Below are 21,205 nucleotides of genomic sequence, written 5' to 3'. Positions count from 1 at the left end.
ACTTCTGTATACCACCCCTACCATGTCACAACACAACTGATTGGCTCAAATTCATTAAGAAGGAAATGCATTTAAAAAATGAACTTTTAACAAAGCACACCTGTTAATTGAAATGCATTCTAGGTGACTACCTCATGAAGCTGGTTGAGAGAATGCCAAGTGTGCAAAGCTGTCAAGGCAAATGGTGGCTACTTTGAAGAATCTCAAATATAAAATATATTTTGATTTGTTTAACACTTTTTCGGTTACTACAGAATTCCACATGTGTTATTTCATAGTTTTGATGTCTTCACTATTATTCTACAATGTAGAAAATGGTAAAAATAAAGAAAAACCCTGCAATGAGTAGGTGTGTCCAAACTTTTGACTGGTTATTAAATGTATGTATTTTTTTAAGACCACTTTCCAGGGGGTATACTTACTTTTTCACATGACTGTGTGTATATATAAATAAAGTACTTATTTACATATTGAGATTTTAGACAAATGTAGATTCATGTATTGAGAATGTAAAATTGAAATAGACAGGTAACTGCCAAAATAAGGTGTTTTAATATGGCATTGGGCTACCATGAGCCAGAACAGCTGGAGCTCTGAGGGATGTGACACCGTTCTCCCACAAGAAATTCCATAATTTGGTACTTTGTTATTTGTGGTGGAAACGCTGTCTCAGGCGCCGCTCCGGAATCTCCCGTAGGTGTTCAATTGGGTTGAAATCTTAGCGGTATTCTATGAAGCAAGCTAGATCTACTCGGTGTTTTCTAAAGCTTACCCGGCTTCAGTTAACTTCACATTCCAGCTCAGGCTTCATCTGTACTATGACGGTGGATATTGCTCCTCTGCTTGCCTCTAACTCTAGCAGGCTTGTAACTGCGTATGCATGTCGTACATGACTAGTCAAATGCCAAACTCTTGAGACAATGCTGAAACATCAATCCATGGGCAAGTTAAAATGAAATAATGCAATCTTTGCAAGAGGGATTTAATTGGTCCTCAACTCACAGCTCATCATCATCTAACCATTGAGTGACCACTCGTGCCCTGTGGATGGGGGCATTGTCATCCACTGGCCAGCCAAGCATTTTTATACATGTGATTTGTATTGCTTAATTCACCCTGGAACCACATCTGTGTGGAAGCACCTGCTTTCAATATACTTTGTATTTACTTGAGTTTCCATTATTTTGTCAGTTACCTGTATATATTTTTATGTTGTCATATCACTATTACTCTAACCCTGCGATTGAAACAGAACATGGAAGTGTAGGCTTATAAAAGCAGCCTATAATATCTTATGTGCTTCACATCTTACCTTTTGCGTTTAACATATGCAAAACTGTGAACCGAATGGTCCCCAAACCCAGTATGCAAAACTGTCAACCCAATGGTCCCACATTCCTGGTGACATGGGTCTCAATGTTCCATAGAGAAGGTCACATGCTTGCACTGATTTTAAGTGACTGCTGGGTAGAGACTCACACTCTGGGAGCCATTTTAATCGGGATAAAGTTATGACCAGTACAATGTGTTTTTTAATGGTAAAATATCATGGTTGTCCCTGCTTTTTAAACTGCTAGGGTGTTAGAAGGCAGGGGAACTCACCACTGAATGTTCTACAGCTGCTCAAATGTAATTGTACATCTTTCATTTTTGTTTGTTCAATAAAGTAATTCCAAATAAAGTGTTACAGTAGTCTATTTGATCATATATCAACAATTAAGCGTTGGTCCACAGAGAAACAGCGGGTATTAAACGTATGCTAATTTGTCACATGCCTCTAACTTTATTATCATACTTTGATTGGGTATTACTTTTGCAAAACCCACCTCTGTGCATTCCCATTATATAATTTGTCTGTGGCTTTGTAGAATAGTTATAGAGCACCATCTAGTGGTAAAATAATTGCTGTGCTGAGAAGTTTTATTATAAATCAAAATAAAATTGTATTGGTCACACATATTTAGCAATGTTCCTAGCTCCAACAGTGCAGTAGTATCTGACAATTCACAACAATACACACATATAAAAGTAAAATAATGGAATTAAGAAATATATAAATATTAGGATGAGTAATGTTGGTGTGGCATTGACTAAAATACAGTTGAATAGTATATACATATGAGATGAGTAAAGCAGTATGTAAAGTGACTAATAATGGCCACTTTAATAATGGAACACTAAAGTGTGGTATAGAGCCCACATCTAGGATTTTGCATGTCATCAGGGAAGCTTTGGTTGTTTGTGTCAGTAGTTCTTAACTATTTGTGGGGCTGCAGGTAGCCTAGTGGTTAGAGTGTTGGGTCAGTAACCAAAAGGTTGCAGAATCAAATCCCCGAGCTGACAAGGGAAAACATCTATTGTTCTGCCCCTGAACAAGGCAGTTAACCTGCTGTTCCCTTGTAGGCCATCATTGCGAATAAGAATTTGTTCTTAACTGCCTAGTTAAATAAAATATTAAAATGGTTTATTTTTAAAAGTATATTTTATTTTATTGAGATAGTGATGGCCCTAGATTTGAATGAGGGGGAAACTTGTCACTTTCATATTCTGGATGAAACATGTGATGTGATATCATCTACACAGATATTAACAATATAGGCATTTTAATGAAATGCGTGATTTGAAAATCTAGATGCTGTTGATGTCAACAGATATTACCACTTGCTTGGACAAATATGGTGAAAAATCCAACAAAGTGAACCAAATGTCATGGCATGATGTCCGTGCAGAGGACCTATATGGATTTTGTGACAGGTTTTGTCTACTGTGATGCAACTGGAACTACAGAAGGCTATCACTTATCAATGCAATTTAGTTGTTTTTGTGGCTGAAATCACAGTAATGATTATTCATGAGCAACAAACAAGTATAGGCCTATTTTATTATGCTTATAAGGTTACTAGGTTATTTTCATATCAAGGGTTTGAAAGGGTCTCGAATGTGGGTCTATTTATTTTCTGATGCAAAAAATAGCCTACAGTATTATATTGTCACCAAACTACATGTAGATGTTGGCATTAAAACATGAATTTGTTAATATTGAATAATGTCAATTTTGATAATTAATAATTTGTTACTTCATAGCCCAATACCCTAATGCGTCTTCAGCACACGCTCCAGCGTGCTGTGCAGGTGAGCTGTTTGTAAGCTTAGGAGATCTTATACGTTTTGTTCTATGATATAATATCAGTCCGTTAACATGACCTTTATGAATTATGAAGCATTTATGCGCATGTTTTGATTGGATAAATGCTTTAAAATTCACAAAATGTCTGCAGGTGAGCTGTTTGTAAGCTTGAATAGAGCTCGCCAGCTTATAGTCCTAAAAAACAGAAATTAGTTACCTCTGGTTCGTTCATCCATTCCTATGGGGGAAATGAATGGGGTTCTGGGAAATGCTGAAAAGAAAGTCTGAGGTTAATACAGGCTTAGGAGATCTTATAAGTTTTGTTCAATTAGATAATATCAGCCAGTTAAGATAACCTTGAGGAATTGTGTGCTTGTTTTGATTGGATAAATGCTTAAAAATGTACAAAGTTAGGTTTTGTTCTATGAGATAATCTTCATCAGCTAACATAACTTTATGTGAATTTTTAAGCATTTATCCAATCAAAACAAGCACATAAATATAACAAAATGTATAAGATCGCCTAAGCCTGTGTTACCACAAACCTTATTTCTTGGTGTTCATATTTTTTTTTTGAAAAAACAGACAAAAACACCATTAATTTCCCCATAGGCTTTGGCCAACAAGCCATTGCAGAGTTACTGCCTACAAAAAACAATGGAATTGCCATATAAATATGTGGGGGAAAGGGCCATGGGGGAAAGATCCTGAATCTCCTCATTACCCCCAGCAAAATTAACCTACATTTAGGCTATTGTTTGTGTATTTCACACTATGTTGAGGTACAAAACGGAGCATAATGCTTGTATGGATGTCAACCCCAAAACAAGTTTATGTCATCCTTACCAATCAACTGCATTACAAAACGACTTTTGACTACTACCATCAAAGATTTATGCATGTTAACTTATACAAACTGCAGTCACTTCTTCTAAACCTGAAAAGTGACAACTTCTTCATGTTATGCAGCAAAAACAGCCAACTATATCCAAATCGGACTTAGCTAAGCACATTGTGGGCATGTTACAATACATAAATCATGACGGATTTGACGAATATCCACTTTGTTCATCAGATTAGTTAAATGCAAGCCAAGTTGGTCAATGGAACGTCATCATTCCATTGCCTCCTTTTACCACATCGAATAGTGCTCTCTATTACGTTGCAATGACGTGAAATGAGATTGCATTACTTTCCAAAGACTGATGCTGAACACAGAAACAGGCAGAGTTGGATGATGAGCTTTTAAATGGGCGTATCACACAAACTGAGAAGTTCCATGGGAATGTAAACTTCATCATTGGAACTGTTCCGGTGTTTATTCATAACGCACGCATTACCAATATGTCTGATTCAGGCCTCCTGCTTGATTCCAAACAGTGTTCTCCGAATTCAGGTAAAACCATGCTATCGGGAATTGATGAGGAGCCAACGGAGAATGGTAATGATGAGGAGTTGAAAAATGGCTTATTGGAACCGCTAGAAATGTGTATGAAAGACAGGCGAAGAGCGAAATCCCTGCCCGCGTACCAAAAGCAGGCTACGCTTTTTGAAGAAATAGCCAATAACGGCCGAAAACGAGTGAAGTTCGCAGACTCCATGGGGCTTGATTTGGCAAGTGTGAAGCACTTCAGCACAACAGAAGACCCGCAAATCCCGTCCAAGGTATTTTCAAGACTGCAGAGCTTCCCCCCTCAACTGCAGGACCGAGAGTATCCATTTGGGGACCTGTGCATACACTTTGAATCCACCTTGACCATGGATCGTCTCGTCCCAACTTTCAAGATGCCAGTTGAGTCTGAACATTTTGAAACCACGGTATTGCAGCGACACGTCAACCTGGAGAAGGTGACCATCACCCGGTTTGACGTCCGTGGGCAGATTCGGACAAATATTCAAAGTTGTTGTAAGAGGGAAGTTGGTGTGAGGTACACGTTCAACGAGTGGCTGTCTTCCGTGGACGCGCAGGCGATACCCATGCCTGTGGATGACAATATTGTCGGTGAGCGTTATACCTTTACCTTGTACACACCTCCGTTCCTAGACCCAACTTCCTCGGTGCACTTCGCCGTGTACATCAGGAATGACCAGGGCGAGTTTTGGGATAACAACAATGGACAAAACTATACCTTGAAGTATCACTGTACAGGTATGGTGACCTACGAGAGCGCGGCATTTCACGCCACTTAAAACGCGCTCTTGTGCACGTGCGTAAAGTTGGTGTCGTTCAACAAGTGTTCTTAGGAAGTTGTTCTCTATCACGTGGATTGATATATACTTTTCAATAAAGTTAGCATTTTCCCCTTTACATCCGGCCCCACCGTGTTATTATCGAGGTGGTTATGCGTTCATAATGATTATTATGACTTTAGGCCTACTGAAGATTGATGTGCTGACTTTGAACCAAAAAAGGGAACCACTCAGATCCATCCTTTTTAAAAGTAAAACATGGAGTTGCCAAGTTTGCATCTGTCCAGTTGAGTATTCTGACCTCCTCTGGAACAGCATTTCATAACACAAGAATTGCCATTAGGATCTGTGAATGACCGATGAACATTTATCAGCTACACTGCCAGTGGGGACTGCACAGACCCAAGACCATACTAAAAGACTGCCAATTAAGTATTTTAAGAGACATGACAGTACAAATACCCATAACCAAAGGGGAGTTCACCTGTTCTACATAATATTTGCATATCATGTAATCTAATCAGGAGAGCTATCCTACTGTGCTGAGTTGTGAATTGTAATGACTTATGAATTCAGATATTTTTATGAATTGTGTTGTGTTAATCAGTTTCATCATTGTGAATGTTCTCTGCCATATTAACAATTGCAGTACAGTGCACTCCGCTAATATGACTGAATCAAATAATCAATTTAGTGCTAAAAGAAAAGCATAGAATACGTGATGTAAACATCCTTAAATGTACAATGTCCTTGGCACTGTACACATTGTCATACTTATAAGCGCCGGGCACTGTACTTCATATAGTCAACTCATACAGTGTGCACCACCTAATCCTATGTGAATCAACGGTAAAAGATAATGCTAAACTTGTGGCAGCCTATTTCTTAAAGAGTGCACTACTTTTGACCTATAGTGCAATGTTTTTGATCTCTGGTCCAAAGCATTGCACTAAAGGGAATGGCTGATCTTAAGTAGTGTACCATTTCAGTCATAGCCTTTGATTCAGGGCCCAGAATATTGCAGTTTGAAAATGTGTGATTTATCCTAGTTATAAAATCATGTGAGAAGCTAAATCAGCCAGAGTTCTCTGCCACGAACCATATTAATTATTGTTTGTTCTCCCATGGACACCAAGGAAAGAAGAATGAGCAATCTGTTATATAGGTGTGGATGGCTACACAGTGAAAGGCTTGTAGATCTTGAACAGTGAATATCTACACTGGATTGTTAATTGGGCTGGTCAATTCTTGATTATATCTTTTTTGATTATTTGTGTGTTTGTATTGTATTTGCGAGACATTCTGCTGCACTGTTGGAGCTAGTTTATAGTTAATTCGCCATCAGTCAGCATCTCCACACAAAATAATTTTTCTGGGTGTGTGCCAGCTCATGTTTTTTATTCTACTGTTGGAGCTAGTAACATAATCATTTTGCTGCACCTGGTATAACATCTGCAAATCTGTATACACAACCAATACACTTTGATTTGAATAAAATGGTCTAAGAGGCTGCAGGTTCGTGGCACATATTATACTATTTACTGTTCTCTGTAGCGCACTGGTTTCCCTCAATTAATGAGAAGAACAGAGCTCTATATGTTAGCATGTCACAGTGCCCGTTGGCAGACAGCATTTGCTGTCCAAATGAAAGCTATGACTGATTTGTATATATGCTACATGTTTGGGGGTGGAACTTGGTCATGCTTTACGTCAACTGCTTATCATATTATAAAGCGTATATTACACATCTACGTAGCTATTAAGTCATACATAGGCCAATTACATTCATCTGTAATACATTTAATGTAAAACTTATTTGACATTATGACATCCATATAATTACATAGAATCTCTATGATGACACCACCTTATCAAAACTCTTCCACTGCTTTCTCTACAGTCAGAACTTTCCCAGTGTGTTTGGAATACGCCTGGTGGGTATGTGAGCAGCACACTACTGATGCCAGTGATGTCACTTCCCTTGTTTGGCCTGTCATGTACCCTTTAGTGCAGTACTACTTGGTGGTTGTCCCATAGCGTACCTGTCCTCTGACCAAAGTTCAAGAGGCAAATCAACAAATCACGTGGAGTTTACTCTGTCAACAGAGAATGGCTGGTTTCCAGGCTGCAGCTCTGTAGTGATAAGAATCTCTCCGGACAACATTGTTCAGTGTTCAAATATGAAAACATTTCAAATAGTATTTGAACTCAGGTCTGGAGTTTGCACAGCATGTTCATGTACTTGTTCATGTAACTGTCCAGTCTTAGACTCTTGGCCTACTGAACTGAATGTACAGATTATAGACAATGTGAAAATGCAAAGTTTATCTCAATCTTAAAATGGTACATGTACTGTATGTTGATGTAACAGTGCAACACGGTATGTTGTTTTAATCCTGCGATTCATGCACTATACATGACATCAATTGGGCTATTGAATACAGTTGAAGTCGGAAGTTTACATACACTTGTTGGAGTCATTAAAACTCGTTTTTCAACCACTCCACAAATTTCTTGTTAATAACAAACTATAGTTTTGGCAAGTCGGTTACGACATCTACTTTGTGCATGACACAAGTCATTTTTCCAACAATTGTTTACAGACAGATTATTTCACTGTATCACAATTCCAGTGGGTCAGAAGTTTACATACACTAAGTTGACTGTGCCTTTTAACAGCTTGGAAAATTCCAGAAAATCATGTCACGGCTTTAGAAGCTTCTGATAGGCTAATTGACATAATTTGAGTCAATTGGAGGTGTACCTGTGGATGTATTTCAAGGCCTTCAAACTCAGTGCCTCATTGATTAACATCATGGGAAAATCAAAAGAAATCAGCCAAGACCTCAGGAAAAATAATGTAGACCTCCACAAGTCTGGTTCATCCTTGGGAGCAATTTCCAAACGCCTGAAGGTACCACGCTCATCTGAACAAACAATAGTAAGCAAGTATAAACACCATTGGACCACACAGCCATCATACCACTCAGGAAGGAGACGCGTTCTGTCTCCTAGAGATGAACATATTTTGGTGCGAAAAGTGCAAATCAATCCCAGAACAGCAGCAAAGGCCCTTGTGAAGATGCTGGAGGAAACAGGTACAAAAGTTTCTATATCCACAGTAAAACGAGTCCTATATCGACATAACCTGAAAGGCCGCTCAGCAAGGAATAAGCCACTGCTCCAAAATAGCCATAAAAACCCAGACTACGGTTTGCAACTGCACATGGGGACAAAGATCATACTTTTTGGAGAAAGGTCCTCTGGTCTGATGAAACAAAAATAGAACTGTTTGGCCATAATGACCATCGTTATGTTTGGAGGAAAAACGGGGGAGGCTAGCAAGCCAAAGAACACCATCCCAACCGTGAAGCACGGGGGTGGCAGCATCATGTTGTGGGGGTGCTTTGCTGCAGGAGGGACTGGTGCACTTCACAAAATAGATGGCATCATGAGGATGGAAAATTATGTGGATATATTGAAGCAACATCTCAAGACATCAGTCAGGAAGTTAAATCTTGGTTGCAAATGGGTCTTCCAAATTAACGATGACCCCAAGAGTAATGGCTTAAGGCCAACAAAGTCAAGGTATTGCAATGGCCATCACAAAGCCCTGACCTCAATCCCATAGAAAATTTGTTGACAGAACTTAAAAAGCGTGTGCGAGCAAGGAGGCCTACAAACCTGACTCAGTTACACCAGCTCTGTCAAGAGGAATGTGCCAGAATTCACCCAACCTATTGTCAGAAGCTTGTGGAAGCTACCCGAAACGTTTGACCCAAGTTAAACAATTTAAAGGCAATGCTACCAAATACTAATTGAGTGTATGTAAACTTCTGACCCACTGGGAATGTGTTGAAAGAAATAAAAGCTTAAATAAATAGTTCTCTCTACTATTATTCTAACATTTCACATTCTTAAAATGAAGTGGTGATCCTAACTAACCTAAGACAGGGAATTTTTACATGGATTAATGTCAGTATAATGTCAGTGTATGTAAACTTCCGACTTCAACTGTATATGAACCAATGAAATGGACAAAATGTTTTAAATGCGGAATGTTCTTTCTTTTAAACAGTACATGACATGATGACTAAACTGTCATTATCAAGTATCCTCTCAAAGTAATCAGTCCCAGTTGTCTTAGTGATGCTTCCTGGGTTCAAATTCTATCTGGAATCTTTAAAATACTTTGAGTGTTCACTGCAGCCTGCCTGGAATGCCAGATGGTCGGGACTTGCCATTTGGTACTATTCTATTGGTCCATTAAGCTAGGCCAGCTCAATCTCAAGCATAGATAAAGTATTTGAAATTATTTAAAACATATTTGAACCTTTCCTTGATGTTCATGTGCTTCAAAACAGCTTTTGTTGATCACCCTAAAACACTGATCAGAAGCAGATAAGATATTTGGAGATGACATATGCGGGAGCTTTCAACTTTGATCCTTGTGTGTTAATAGAATCTTTATACCAGTCTCCGTCTACTAACTAGGTCACTGCTTATCTAAAACCAACAAAAAGGGATACATTCATCCTATCACCCAACTCCAATTCACTGCCTTCTTCAAATCATGTGGAACATCACCCATTTCCATTATTTGCCTCCAGGTATAATTAAAGCCTCCACGTGTAATGCATTATGATGCAGCTTTAATGCATTGTAAGACTTGTCATAATAGAATAATAGTGTCATAAAGCTGAGCAAGGCAGTTAACCCACTGTTCCCCGAAGACGTGGATGTTGATTATTAAGGCAGCCCCCCACACCTCTCTGATTCAGAGGGGGTTGGGTTAAATGCGGAAGACACGTCAGTTGAAGGCATTCAGTTGTACAACTGACTAGTTATCCATCCCCCTTTCCCTAAAGCAACTTACAGTCATGCATGCATACATTTGATGTATGGGGGGCATCAGCAGGAATCTAACCCATGACCCCTGGCGTTGCAAGTGCCATGCTCGACCAACGGAGTCATGACTAAAGAGTATGGAGACAATAATGCGATTCAGATCTGCAAATCTTCAGTCTGTTTATACACCATCTTACATGACGACAAATCATATATACAACACACAATAGAAAAATAGAACAAGGGAATCAAGGCCATGTGTACACCGTGGCACTGTTACAACTCTTACAGCTCACAAAATAAGCTCATTACTGTAGTATGGTGAAGAGGGTACAGTATATAGTGACCAAGGACAATCGTTAACGTCGTCAACGCTGCACAGTTGCCAAGTCGGAAATCAACCATCCCCTTGCCTATTCCCACCATATATATATATATGTAAAGGTGTGAGCAATATGGTAGAATCTCTATTGCCTACCAAAAGGCTAGGTGACATTATTACTTTTATTTCTAATGCCTATCTGATGCTTTCAGATCTACGACAGTCCATCACGAAATGTCTAGGGCAGTGTTTCCCAACCCTCTCGTGGGGAACGCTAAATAGTCCACATTTCTGTTTTAGGGCTGCTCTGACACATTAAAATAATCAACTACATCAGCAAGCCCCTGTCTAGTTGAATCATGTGTATCAGTGCAGGGCTAGAACAAAAATGTGGAGAGTTGGGAACACTGGTCTAGAGATAAAAGGACAATTTGATGTCGGACAAAGTAGGCCCAACCCATAGGCTTTCCCCCTATCCATCCAATGAGGGCGTCGGAAAATAAAGCTTCCATGTGAAAGGGAAAGTGAGGTTGCGGTTCAGTGCTCCGTCTCCCATGGTCTCTTGGGCATCGTTTCCTCTCGTTCTGAGACACTCCATCAATGCCCATCGGTGGGTTCCTCTTCGACCCCTACCCCTCAACAATAGTCTTCTGGGTCGGGTACATCTTGCCTATAGCAACCTGTGGAGAAAGGAGGGGAAAAAAGGACTTAAAGGGGATGTTCACCGGAATTCCATAATTTGATATGTCGTCCATAAAGATTGTTAGGGTAAGTTGTGTTGGCAATCACAACGAATGTGTTGCAAAACTGATTGATTTTGTAAATAAACATCACTATATAGGGAGCATTTGCGTACCCTAAAATAACACTTAGTTGCTGAGGTTGTCAGACAACCTGGGCTTCATTTCCCCACAACATTTTAGTGGTTCAGATGAATACTGTAGGCAGACTATGTCTGACAAATCCATACTGAACTGTGGGAGCAAAGCTCAGTTCATCGATACTGCAAGTTACAACATTGACCTACAGTATCAAAGTCTGGTGACCTGTTCTGACAGTCCACTGTGAAATTGGAATCTAGAGAGTCAGGACTTCTCATGAGTGCACAATCTGTTTAAATGTGGTGCCAGTTCAACAGTTCAGATTAAAATGCATACTTTTCCCTTGCTATGGGTATCTTTGCACATATTCTTGGCAGTCACCTGCTACTTCAAACATCAAGCGATGACTATACTTGTCTAACCTAAACACAGCCTTCGAAATCACAATTCCCATGTCTTAAGTTGTTCACAGCTTTTAACTTATCAGCACTCAATACACATACTGTATATACAAGCACAAACTCAGCTAAAAAAGAAACGTCCTCTCACTGTCAACTGCGTTTATTTTCAGCAAACTTAACATGTGTAAATATTTGTATGAACATAACATGATTCAACAACCGAAACATAAACTGAACAAGTTCCACAGACATGTGACTAACCGAAATGGAATAATGTGTCCCTGAACAAAGGTGGTGGTGGGGGGGGGGGGTCAAGTCAAAAGTAATAGTCAGTAGCTGGTGTGGCCCCAGCTACATTAAGTACTGCAGTGCATCTCCTCCTCATGGACTGCACCAGATTTGCAAGTTCTTGCTGTGAGATGTTACCCCACTCTTCCACCAAATCACCTGCAAGTTCCCGGACATTTCTGGGGGGGAATGGCCCTAGCCCTCACCCTCCGATCTAACAGGTCCCAGACGTGCTCAATGGGATTGACATCCGGGCTCTTCTCTGGCCATGGCAGAACACGGACATTCCTGTCTTGCAGGAAATCACGCACAGAACGAGCAGTATGGTTGGTGGCATTGTCATGCTGGAGGGTCATGTCAGGATGAGCCTGCAGGAAGGGTACCACATGAGGGAGGAGGATGTCTTCCCTGTAACGCCTGCAATGACAACAAGCTCAGTCCGATGCTGCTGTGACACACTGCCCCAGACTATGACGGACCCTCCACCTCCAAATCGATCCCGCTCCAGAGTACAGGCCTCGGCGTAACGCTCATTCCTTCGAAGATAAACGCGAATCCGACCATCACCCCCGGTGAGACAAAACCGCAACTCGTCAGTGAAGAGCACTTTTTGCCAGTCCTGTCTGGTCCAGCGACGGTGGGTTTGTGCCCATAGGCGACGATGTTGCCGGTGATGTCTGGTGAGGACCTGCCTTACAACAGGCCTACAAGCCCTCAGTCCAGCCTCTCTCAGCCTATTGCGGACAGTCTGAGCACTGATGGAGGGATTGTGCGTTCCTGGGGTAACTCGGGCAGTTGTTGCCATCCTGTACCTGTCCCGCAGGTGTGATGTTCGGATGTACCGATCCTGTGCAGGTATTGTTACACGTGGTCTGCCACTGCGAGGACGATCAGCTGTCTGTCCTGTCTCCCTGTCTTTGGCGTCTCACAGTACGGACATTGCAATTTATTGCCCTGGCCACATCTGCAGTCCTCATGCCTCCTTGCAGCATGCCTAAGGCACGTTCACACAGATGAGCAGGGACCCTGGGCATCTTTCGGTGTTTTTTCAGAGTCAGTAGAAAGGCCTCTTTAGTGTCCTACATTTTCATAACTGTGACCTTAATTGCCTACCGTCTGTAAGCTGTTAGTGTCTTAACGACCGTTCCACAGGTGCATGTTCATTAATTGTTTATGGTTCATTGAACAAGCATGGGAAACAACCCTTTACAATGAAGATCTGTGAAGTTATTTGGATAATTACGAATTATCTTTGAAAGACAGGGTCCTGAAAAAGGGACGTCTCTTTTTTTGCTGAGTTCACATACACATACACGCACACACAAACACACCCTAACCTGCTGTATCAACAGAACCAAAGCAGCTCATCCCTCCCTCTTCTCATGCAAGTAGCCTAGCGGTTAAGAGCGTTGGGCCAGTAACCCAAAGGTCGCTGGTTCAATTCCCCAAGCCGGCAAAGAGGAAAGATCTGCCGTTCTGCCTTTGAGCAAGGCAGTTAACCCAGAACAACAATTGCTCCCCGGGCGCTGATGACATGGACGTCGATTAAGGCTGCCCCCCACACCTCTCTGATTCAGACCTCCTCTCTGATTAAATGCGTTAGACACATTTCGGTTGAACGCATTTTGTTGTGCAACTGACTAGGTATCCCCTTCCCCAAACACTGACTGACACTGGGGCTAAATCCAATATATGGCTTCGACATTAAAGATGCTTCAAAGTGAGTCAAGGAAGCCATCTGTTAAAAGTCCGGCTGGTAAAGTGCGGGCAACTTGCTGCCCTCACGGGAAAAGCAGTAGTGACAGAGAAATGAACGAACATACGCAAGATCGGCTAAGGCTGCGCCTGTTCATTTCTCAAAGGGATGGCTCAGCAAAGAGGAGCATCAAGATCCATTTCGCAGAGCCCCCGCCCCTGTGTAAATATGCCTGTGTTCTGTTGACACAAGCCATCCGTCAGAACCACCTACGGCTGCCACAGCCAGAACAGGGAGCACAGCCATCTACTGGACGTGGATATATAAACCAACAAGGCCTGTTAAAGGCCTGTGTTAAAGTTTGCACCTGCTTATGGCTGGTGCAAAAGTGCAGAGCTACATGGCCCTAGCAGGTTTATAAACCTACCAGGCCTTCGCAACAGGCACCTGTTTTTTTTTGTTGCCATCTTCTTCGTTACTGTGTTACAGTTTGTACCGGTTAATATTACTGGATTTTAAAAAAGCACAGAATATTGCAGGGTACTCCTTTCCCTTTACCTGGCTTATAACAAACAAAAGTGATGCCAAAGGCCTTGGTGTTATTTTGGGGGTCTTGCTTTCTGCCTGGACATTAAAGTATTGGGGAACGACTTCAACACTGTTGCCTGTACAACTGTACAAAGACCAAGCCTTTTCAACAGGGTACTGGTTTGGATTGTATTCTGTGCGCCATTCTATAGGCTATTTTGTAGTAGGCTGTAAAGGGTTTTCAACACTTCTGAATGTGTCAGACGACGTTCCGCCCCCATTCATTTTCAATGGGGGAACGTGGAGCAAAGCGCAGTGGATTGTGGGAAGGTGAGCGGCAAGAACCCTGCCAGCGGAGCGGTAGAACTTGATGCAAATTGCACGTGGCTTCCGCTGCCATTACCCAATCCGGCGAGGAGCAGATGTTTGCTTGAAAATCTTCCGTTCATGAAACATAGTTCCACCGGCCATTAGTTCCCGGGCAAGCAAAACCAAAACATATGGAGGAAAGTCAATCACTGCTGGGTCTGGTTTTCCAACTCTATATGATGTCGCTTTGCTAGAATACGGAGACAAAATCAGAAGGTCAATGGCATGGAGGAGGAGTACAGAGATTGTTGGTGTTGATGGTGGGTGAAGAAAGATATGCACAATGTTTGCTTGGGCTGCTTACTAGCTATAAAACTCAAATCAACCCAAACCTACAAACTGATCACAGCCACAATTTGTGAATGTGTTGACTAAATAAAAAATTGTGAAATCACCAGTAAACACATTACATTGTAAATGATACATTAATCATTATTTTTCCATGTAATATGCTACCAATTGGATTCTGGTATAATAACATGATTGTATTATAGCTTATGGCTCTTTCATTGTGCCTGTGTCATGACTTGGGCTGTTACTGTGACCGTATTAACGCCACACCGGCGATTCAAAAGTCATTAGACAGTTAAATTCAGCGTGACCATTTAGTCACGCCCCTTCTCCCCTGATTGCGCAGTTTGGCCGGGCGGCCAGCTCTAGGAAGAGTCTTGGTTCTTCCATTTAAGAATGATGGAGGTCACTGTGTTCTTATGTACCTTCAATGCTGCAGATATTTGTTGGTACCTTTCCCCTGATCTGTGCCTCGACACAATCCAGTCTCGGGGCTCGGACAATTCCTTCGACCTCAAGGCTTGGTTTTAGCGCCGACATGGACTGTCAACTGTGGGACCTTATATAGACAAGTGTCTGCCTCTCCACATCATGTCCAATCAAATGAATTTACCACAGGTGGACTCCAAGTTGTAGAAACATCAAGGATGATCAAAGTAAACAGGATGCACCAGAGTTCAATTTCGAGTCTCATAGCAAAGGGTCCGAATACTTATGTAAATAAGGTATGTGTTTTATTTTTTATTAATTTGCTAAAATTTCCCAAAAAATATGGGTTTTGCTTTGTCATTATAGGTTATTGTATGTAGATTGATGATTTAAAAAAAAATTTTTTTTAATCCATTTTAGAATAAGGCTGTAATGTAACAAAATGTGGAAAAAGTCAAAGGACCTGAATACGTTCCGAAGGCACTGTACATACGCAGTGTGTGAGTTTCAAGTTTGAGTAAAATCATTTTCACCATAAAAACGCACCTTTCGCGTAATGCATAAATCACATTTGTGGTCACTTTTGAGAATTGTGTTTTCCTGCTATTGGAACATTTGTGCCTATAGCATTGCCGAGCTTATAATGTGAAGAAATAGCCTAATAGTGTATCAACATTTTAAGTTCAAATGCTCTCATACGTTGCATCAGGCTCATTGCTTTAAACAGGTTTTTTGATGCTAGTGGTTGCAATAATCTATCGCAACCCACAACTGTCCCAGACTATGTTTGGAATATTGATTTTCACACAGCTCCCAGCTGTGGCCTGGACACCATATGTGAATTAATTGCCCCCCATTTATCTTCAGAGTTTGTACTGTTAGGTGACCTAAACAGGGATATGCTTAACACCCCGGCCGTCCTACAATCTAAGCTAGACGCCCTCAATCTCACACACATTATCAAGGAACCAGGTTCAACCCTAAATCCGTAAACACGGGCACACTCATAGATATCATCCTGGCCAACCTGCTCTCTAAATACACCTTGCTGTCTTAACCAGGATCTCGGTGATCACTGCCTCATTATCTGCGTCCGTAATGGGTCCGCGGTCAAACAACCACCTATCATCACTGTCAAACGCTTCCTAAAATACTTCAGCGAGCAGGCCTTTCTAATCAACCTGGCCCCGGTATCCTGGAAGGATATTAACCTCATTCCATCAGTAGAGGATGCCTGGTTATTCTTTAAAAGTGCTTTCCTCACCATCTTAATCATGCCCCATTCAAAAAATATATATAAAAAAAAAGATATAGCCCTTGGTTCACTCCAGACTTGACTGCCCTTGACCAGCACAAAAACATCCTGTGGCGTACTGCACTAGCATCACATAGCCCCCGCGATATACAACTTTTCAGGGAAGTTAGGAACCAATATACACATACAAATAGGAAAACAAAGGCTAGCTTTTTCAAACAGAAATTTGCATCCTGTAGCACAAACTCAAAAAAGTTCTGGGACACTGTAAAGTCAATGGAGAATAAGAGCACCTCCTCCCAGCTGCCCACTGCACTGAGGCTAGGAAACACTGTCACCACCGATAAATCTACGATAATCGAGAATTTCAATAAGCATTTTTCTACGGCAGATCACGTGATGGAGAGACATGTGAGTGAGGTGCTTCAGCACGCAGCCAGGAGAAGGGAATTATAATTATTATATTCAACCCAAGGGCACAACGGCCACTAGCCGCAAAAGGAACAGATTTTTTTCGGGTGCACTATGGCCACACAAAGGGGATGCCGTCGAGAAATTTGATGCATTATCAAGTTCTTGTAAAATTGAATGAGAGACTGATGAAGTGTATACAGCATGCACAAAAAAACAAAGCAGAGCTCATGCCGTTCATTCAACTTTTTTCAAATCATCATTAGTCGCATCATTCAGCCTAACAACGTATCACAACATATAGCCCAACATTTGTATCACAACTAACGTTACATAAATAACTCTAAATTAAGCATATAGGAGTACATGTTTCTTTGTTAACAGCTCAACACAGAATAGCTGCATGTCCGGACTCCCTCAAATCCTTTGGAGAAAATATAATTTATATTTTATTCAGCTATGTTCAATTGTATTCTTCATGCTATAAAATAATGCCACAGAATTCTAAGCAAATCTTGGCTGCTAAATGAACAAGTGTATCCCACAGCCATATGGCATAGTCAGATCAGGGCTTAACATAAGGACAACTCTGAGTATGCTATTCTGTTCTTCTGAAATAGAATACATTTTCTTCATATCATTTATTGTGATGGATTTAGACTTTTTAAAATGTAGATGTTCCAAAAGGTCTGCATCAGTGGCTTGTAGGCTGTGCGTGGAAGCCAGGAGATGCTAAATGTGTTTATGTTAATTAACGGTCAGTTACCTTGATCACCGGCTGACAAAATGTCATGACCGCCACCGCCCTAGTCATGACATTGATCATTATAGCTCACTTCCTGTAAAATACGTAGGCCTACAGTACATGTGAAATCAGTGGTGTAAAGTACTTAAGTAAAAATACTTAAAAAGTACTACTTAAAACTTAAAGGATCGGACCCCTTTTTTTTTCCAATTTTCACCTAAAATGGCATACCCAAATCTAACTGCCTGTATCTCAGGACCTGAAGCAAGGATATGCATATTCTTGATACCATTTGAAAGGAAACACTTTGAAGTTTGTGGAAATGTAAAATGAATGCAGGAAAATAACACATTCGATCTGGTAAAAGATAAAAGTAAAACCAAGGTTTTTTTTGTATTTCTTTGGTATTTTTCTTGTACCATATTTGAAATGCAAGAGAAAGGCCATCATGTATTACTCCAGCCCAGGCGCAGTTTAGATTTTGGCCACTAGATGGCAGCAGTGTATGTGCAAAGTTTTAGACTGATCCAATGAACCATTGCATTTCTGTTCAAAATGTTGCATCAAGACTGCCCAAATGGTTTATTAATAACTTTTCAAGTTCATAACTGTGCACTCAGCTCAAACAATAGCATGGTATTATTTCACTGTAGTAGCCACTGTAAATTGGACAGTGCAGTTAGATTAAAAAGTATTCAAGCCTTCTGCCAATATCAGATGTCTACTGTATGTCCTGTGATTTTTTTTTGTTACTTACAACCTCATGCTAATCACATTAGCCTACGTTAGCTCAACCGTCCCGAGGGGGACGTAAAGGGTAAGTCATTTTTGGGGGTAAATGTACTTTAGCATTTATATTTCGGGCAAATTTTACTTCACTACATTCCTAAAGAAAATGTACTTTTTACTCCATATATTTTCCATGACACCCAAAAGCAGTCATTACATTTTGAATGCTTAGCAGGACATAAATTGTCAAATTCACTCACTTATCAAGAGCACATCCCTGCTCATCCCTATTGCCTCTGATCTGGTGAACTTACTTAACACAAATGCATCTTTTATAAATGATGTCAGAGTGTTGGAGTGTGCCCCTGGCTATCCATACATTTTAAAACTTGAAAATCGTGCTCAGTCTAAGGAATTTGATACTTAAGTATATTTAGAACCAAATACTTTTAGACTTTTACTGAGTGACTTCCACTTTTACTTGGAAAGAACACAATCCCAACCATGAAGCACGGGGGTGGCAGCATCATGTTGTGGGGGTGCTTTGCTGCAGGAGGGACTGGTGCACTTCACAAAATAGATGGCATCATGAGGATGGAAAATTATGTGGATATATTGAAGCAACATCTCAAGACATCAGTCAGGAAGCTAAAGCTTGGTTGCAAATGGGTCTTCCAAATGGACAATGACCCCAAGCATGCGTCCAAAGCGGTGGCAAAATGGCTTAAGGACAACAAAGTCAAGGTATTGGAGCGGCCATCACAAAGCCCTGACCTCAATCCCATAGAAAATATGTGGGCAGAATTGAAAAAGTGTGTGCGAGGAAGGAGGCCTACAAACCTGACTCAGTTACACCAACTCTGCCAGGAGGAATGGGCCAAAATTCGCCCAAGTTAAACAATTTAAAGGCAATGCCAAATACTAATTGAGTGTATGTAAACTTCTGACCCACTGGGAATGTGATGAAAGAAATAAAAGCTGAAAGAAATAATTCTCTACTATTATTCTGACATTTCACATTCTTAAAATAAAGTGGTGATCCTAACTGACCTAAGACAGGGAATTTTTAAATGTCAGGAATTGTGAAAAACTGAGTTTAAATGTATTTCGCTAAGGTGTATGTAAACTGAGTTTAGTTATTCTCTGCTTCAGATGTACAATGGGGAGATACATTCAGCCTCTTGCCAATTGAAGGACATTTATGAAACACAGCGATTAAAGATACATTATTTTGTATGTTTTTATTGTTCAATTTTTAGGAGCCATGAATACACGCCACAGCCCAAATTGCAGGCTTCCCAAATAGGCACAGGCCTACACAACTAAGAAGCAGTCATGCTCTCTGGTGAAGTATTTTTTACATTTTATTTAGACCGGGGTAATAATAAAAGTAATTTTCCCAAAGGTGTGTAGGTAGAAGACAAATTTAGGTCTGCATATTATGCCCATAGAAATGCATTGGGCTTATTCTGGACAGATTTTGCTGAGCGAGTGAGCCCTCTCGCGTCACTTCCTCTCTGCTGAAACTCTCAGAGAAAGCATCCGAGCGAGCGAAACAGCACCCCTCTGTCTCACTATATGTAGCCCATGTATCTGATGGAGTCTGGCCAGAAATACTATGACATGCCATGCTATTTTGGTCCAGACAGCATCAGAAACAATGCATGGTCTACACATACTGAGACAGAGGTGTGCTGTTTCGCTCGCTCGGATGCTTTAACTGAGATTGATTAGTCTTTTTCTGTTGGCGCGAGCCTTGGCCAAATAAATGATCAATATATTTTAGTTGGACGGGCAAGGAGGTACAGTATGGTGGGCCAGGCCCCCTAAGGCACAACCATAACGCCATCCCTGCTCTACGCTCCTACCATTTCTCTGTGCCATCCATACAGTCTACTAACCTCATGCCCTCTAAGTGTGCCAGTTCTGCAGTGCTGCTTGCACCTGGGGCCAATGTGGAGTGGTACTGCAGATTTATTTTTCCCTGACATCAGCAAGGCATTGGGTGGCTGGCACCCCAGGGGAGCACCTGTGATGGGCATGCCCTCGTCCTTCAGCAAATATATAAGAGGTACCAGATGCTGCTACCCACCCCATGGAGTTGAAGAACAGGAGTGTTTAGGCTAGGATGAGGCGTGGGGACCCGTTATCTTGTTAAATTCACCTGTATCCCAACCTCCTAGTGCTTCTTCTATATTTACTCTGCTCACAGCTGGTGAGCAGCCAGATGTTTCCAGCAAATTTCAAAGCCATGCAAACAGCTGGCCATGTATCAGATAGGGAACACTTTTGAAGTGGGGGGAAGATGGTCCTCAAAAGCGCAATCACCTAACGGTGAAAAAAAAGAAGAAACCCATTCAAAGACCTTAAAAATACATTGTTCCCTCCCCCACTATAATACCAATTCCTCATCTAACAAAGTTGGAAAGTTGAGAAGATTTGTACCGTATTGCTCTCCTAAAGGACGGAAGGAAGGGATCCCCTTGGTTGTTTTGGAATGGGGCTCTCCTCAGACTTCTGTGCCTGCCTGACATTCTATTGGTCTCCTCCTCCCAACCTGTCCAGGGTTGCCTCAAATAGTGGCACCTCTAGATTCTGACACTCTGCCTCTAATAGTCCAGTGCCTTTAATACACACCTCAATTAGTGGGATAAACACTTTGTTGTGCCTGTTTCTCCATGGTTCCTTACATGGTAGACCATATGGGTTGGGAAGTTGTCACGATAGCAGTATCGCGATACTCAGCTGGAAAGGA

The 21,205-nt window shown here is 41.2% G+C and overlaps 2 protein-coding genes across 2 annotated transcripts in view; one reads left to right on the top strand and one right to left on the bottom strand.

The window, feature by feature from the left end:
- The first annotated feature begins 4,314 nt into the window (after nucleotides 1-4,314).
- On the top strand, nucleotides 4,315-6,846 carry LOC120027740 (protein phosphatase 1 regulatory subunit 3G-like). Its single transcript, XM_038972746.1, has one exon. It carries the CDS (start codon nucleotides 4,472-4,474, stop codon nucleotides 5,315-5,317), a length of 846 nt encoding a protein of 281 aa, XP_038828674.1. The 5' UTR covers nucleotides 4,315-4,471; the 3' UTR covers nucleotides 5,318-6,846.
- A 3,480-nt stretch (nucleotides 6,847-10,326) lies between these two features.
- Nucleotides 10,327-21,205, bottom strand: part of LOC120028062 (LYR motif-containing protein 4B) — a 69,473-nt gene continuing 58,594 nt past the window's right edge. Inside the window, exon 3 of the mRNA XM_038973211.1 lies at nucleotides 10,327-11,167. Coding sequence (XP_038829139.1) covers nucleotides 11,117-11,167 — 51 coding nt within the window. The 3' untranslated portion in view covers nucleotides 10,327-11,116. The remainder of the gene's footprint in view (nucleotides 11,168-21,205) is intronic.

The sequence above is a fragment of the Salvelinus namaycush genome, chromosome 33, assembly GCF_016432855.1.
Source record: "Salvelinus namaycush isolate Seneca chromosome 33, SaNama_1.0, whole genome shotgun sequence".
In the NCBI taxonomy this organism is placed as follows: domain Eukaryota; kingdom Metazoa; phylum Chordata; class Actinopteri; order Salmoniformes; family Salmonidae; genus Salvelinus; species Salvelinus namaycush.
The sequence above is the reverse complement of the archived record's forward strand: the minus strand, read 5'-3'. Positions and strand labels throughout refer to the sequence as shown.

Bases quoted from the DNA above. Each gene is read 5' to 3' on its own strand.
- LOC120027740 (XM_038972746.1), top strand. From the start codon at position 4,472: ATGTCTGATTCAGGCCTCCTGCTTGATTCCAAACAGTGTTCTCCGAAT.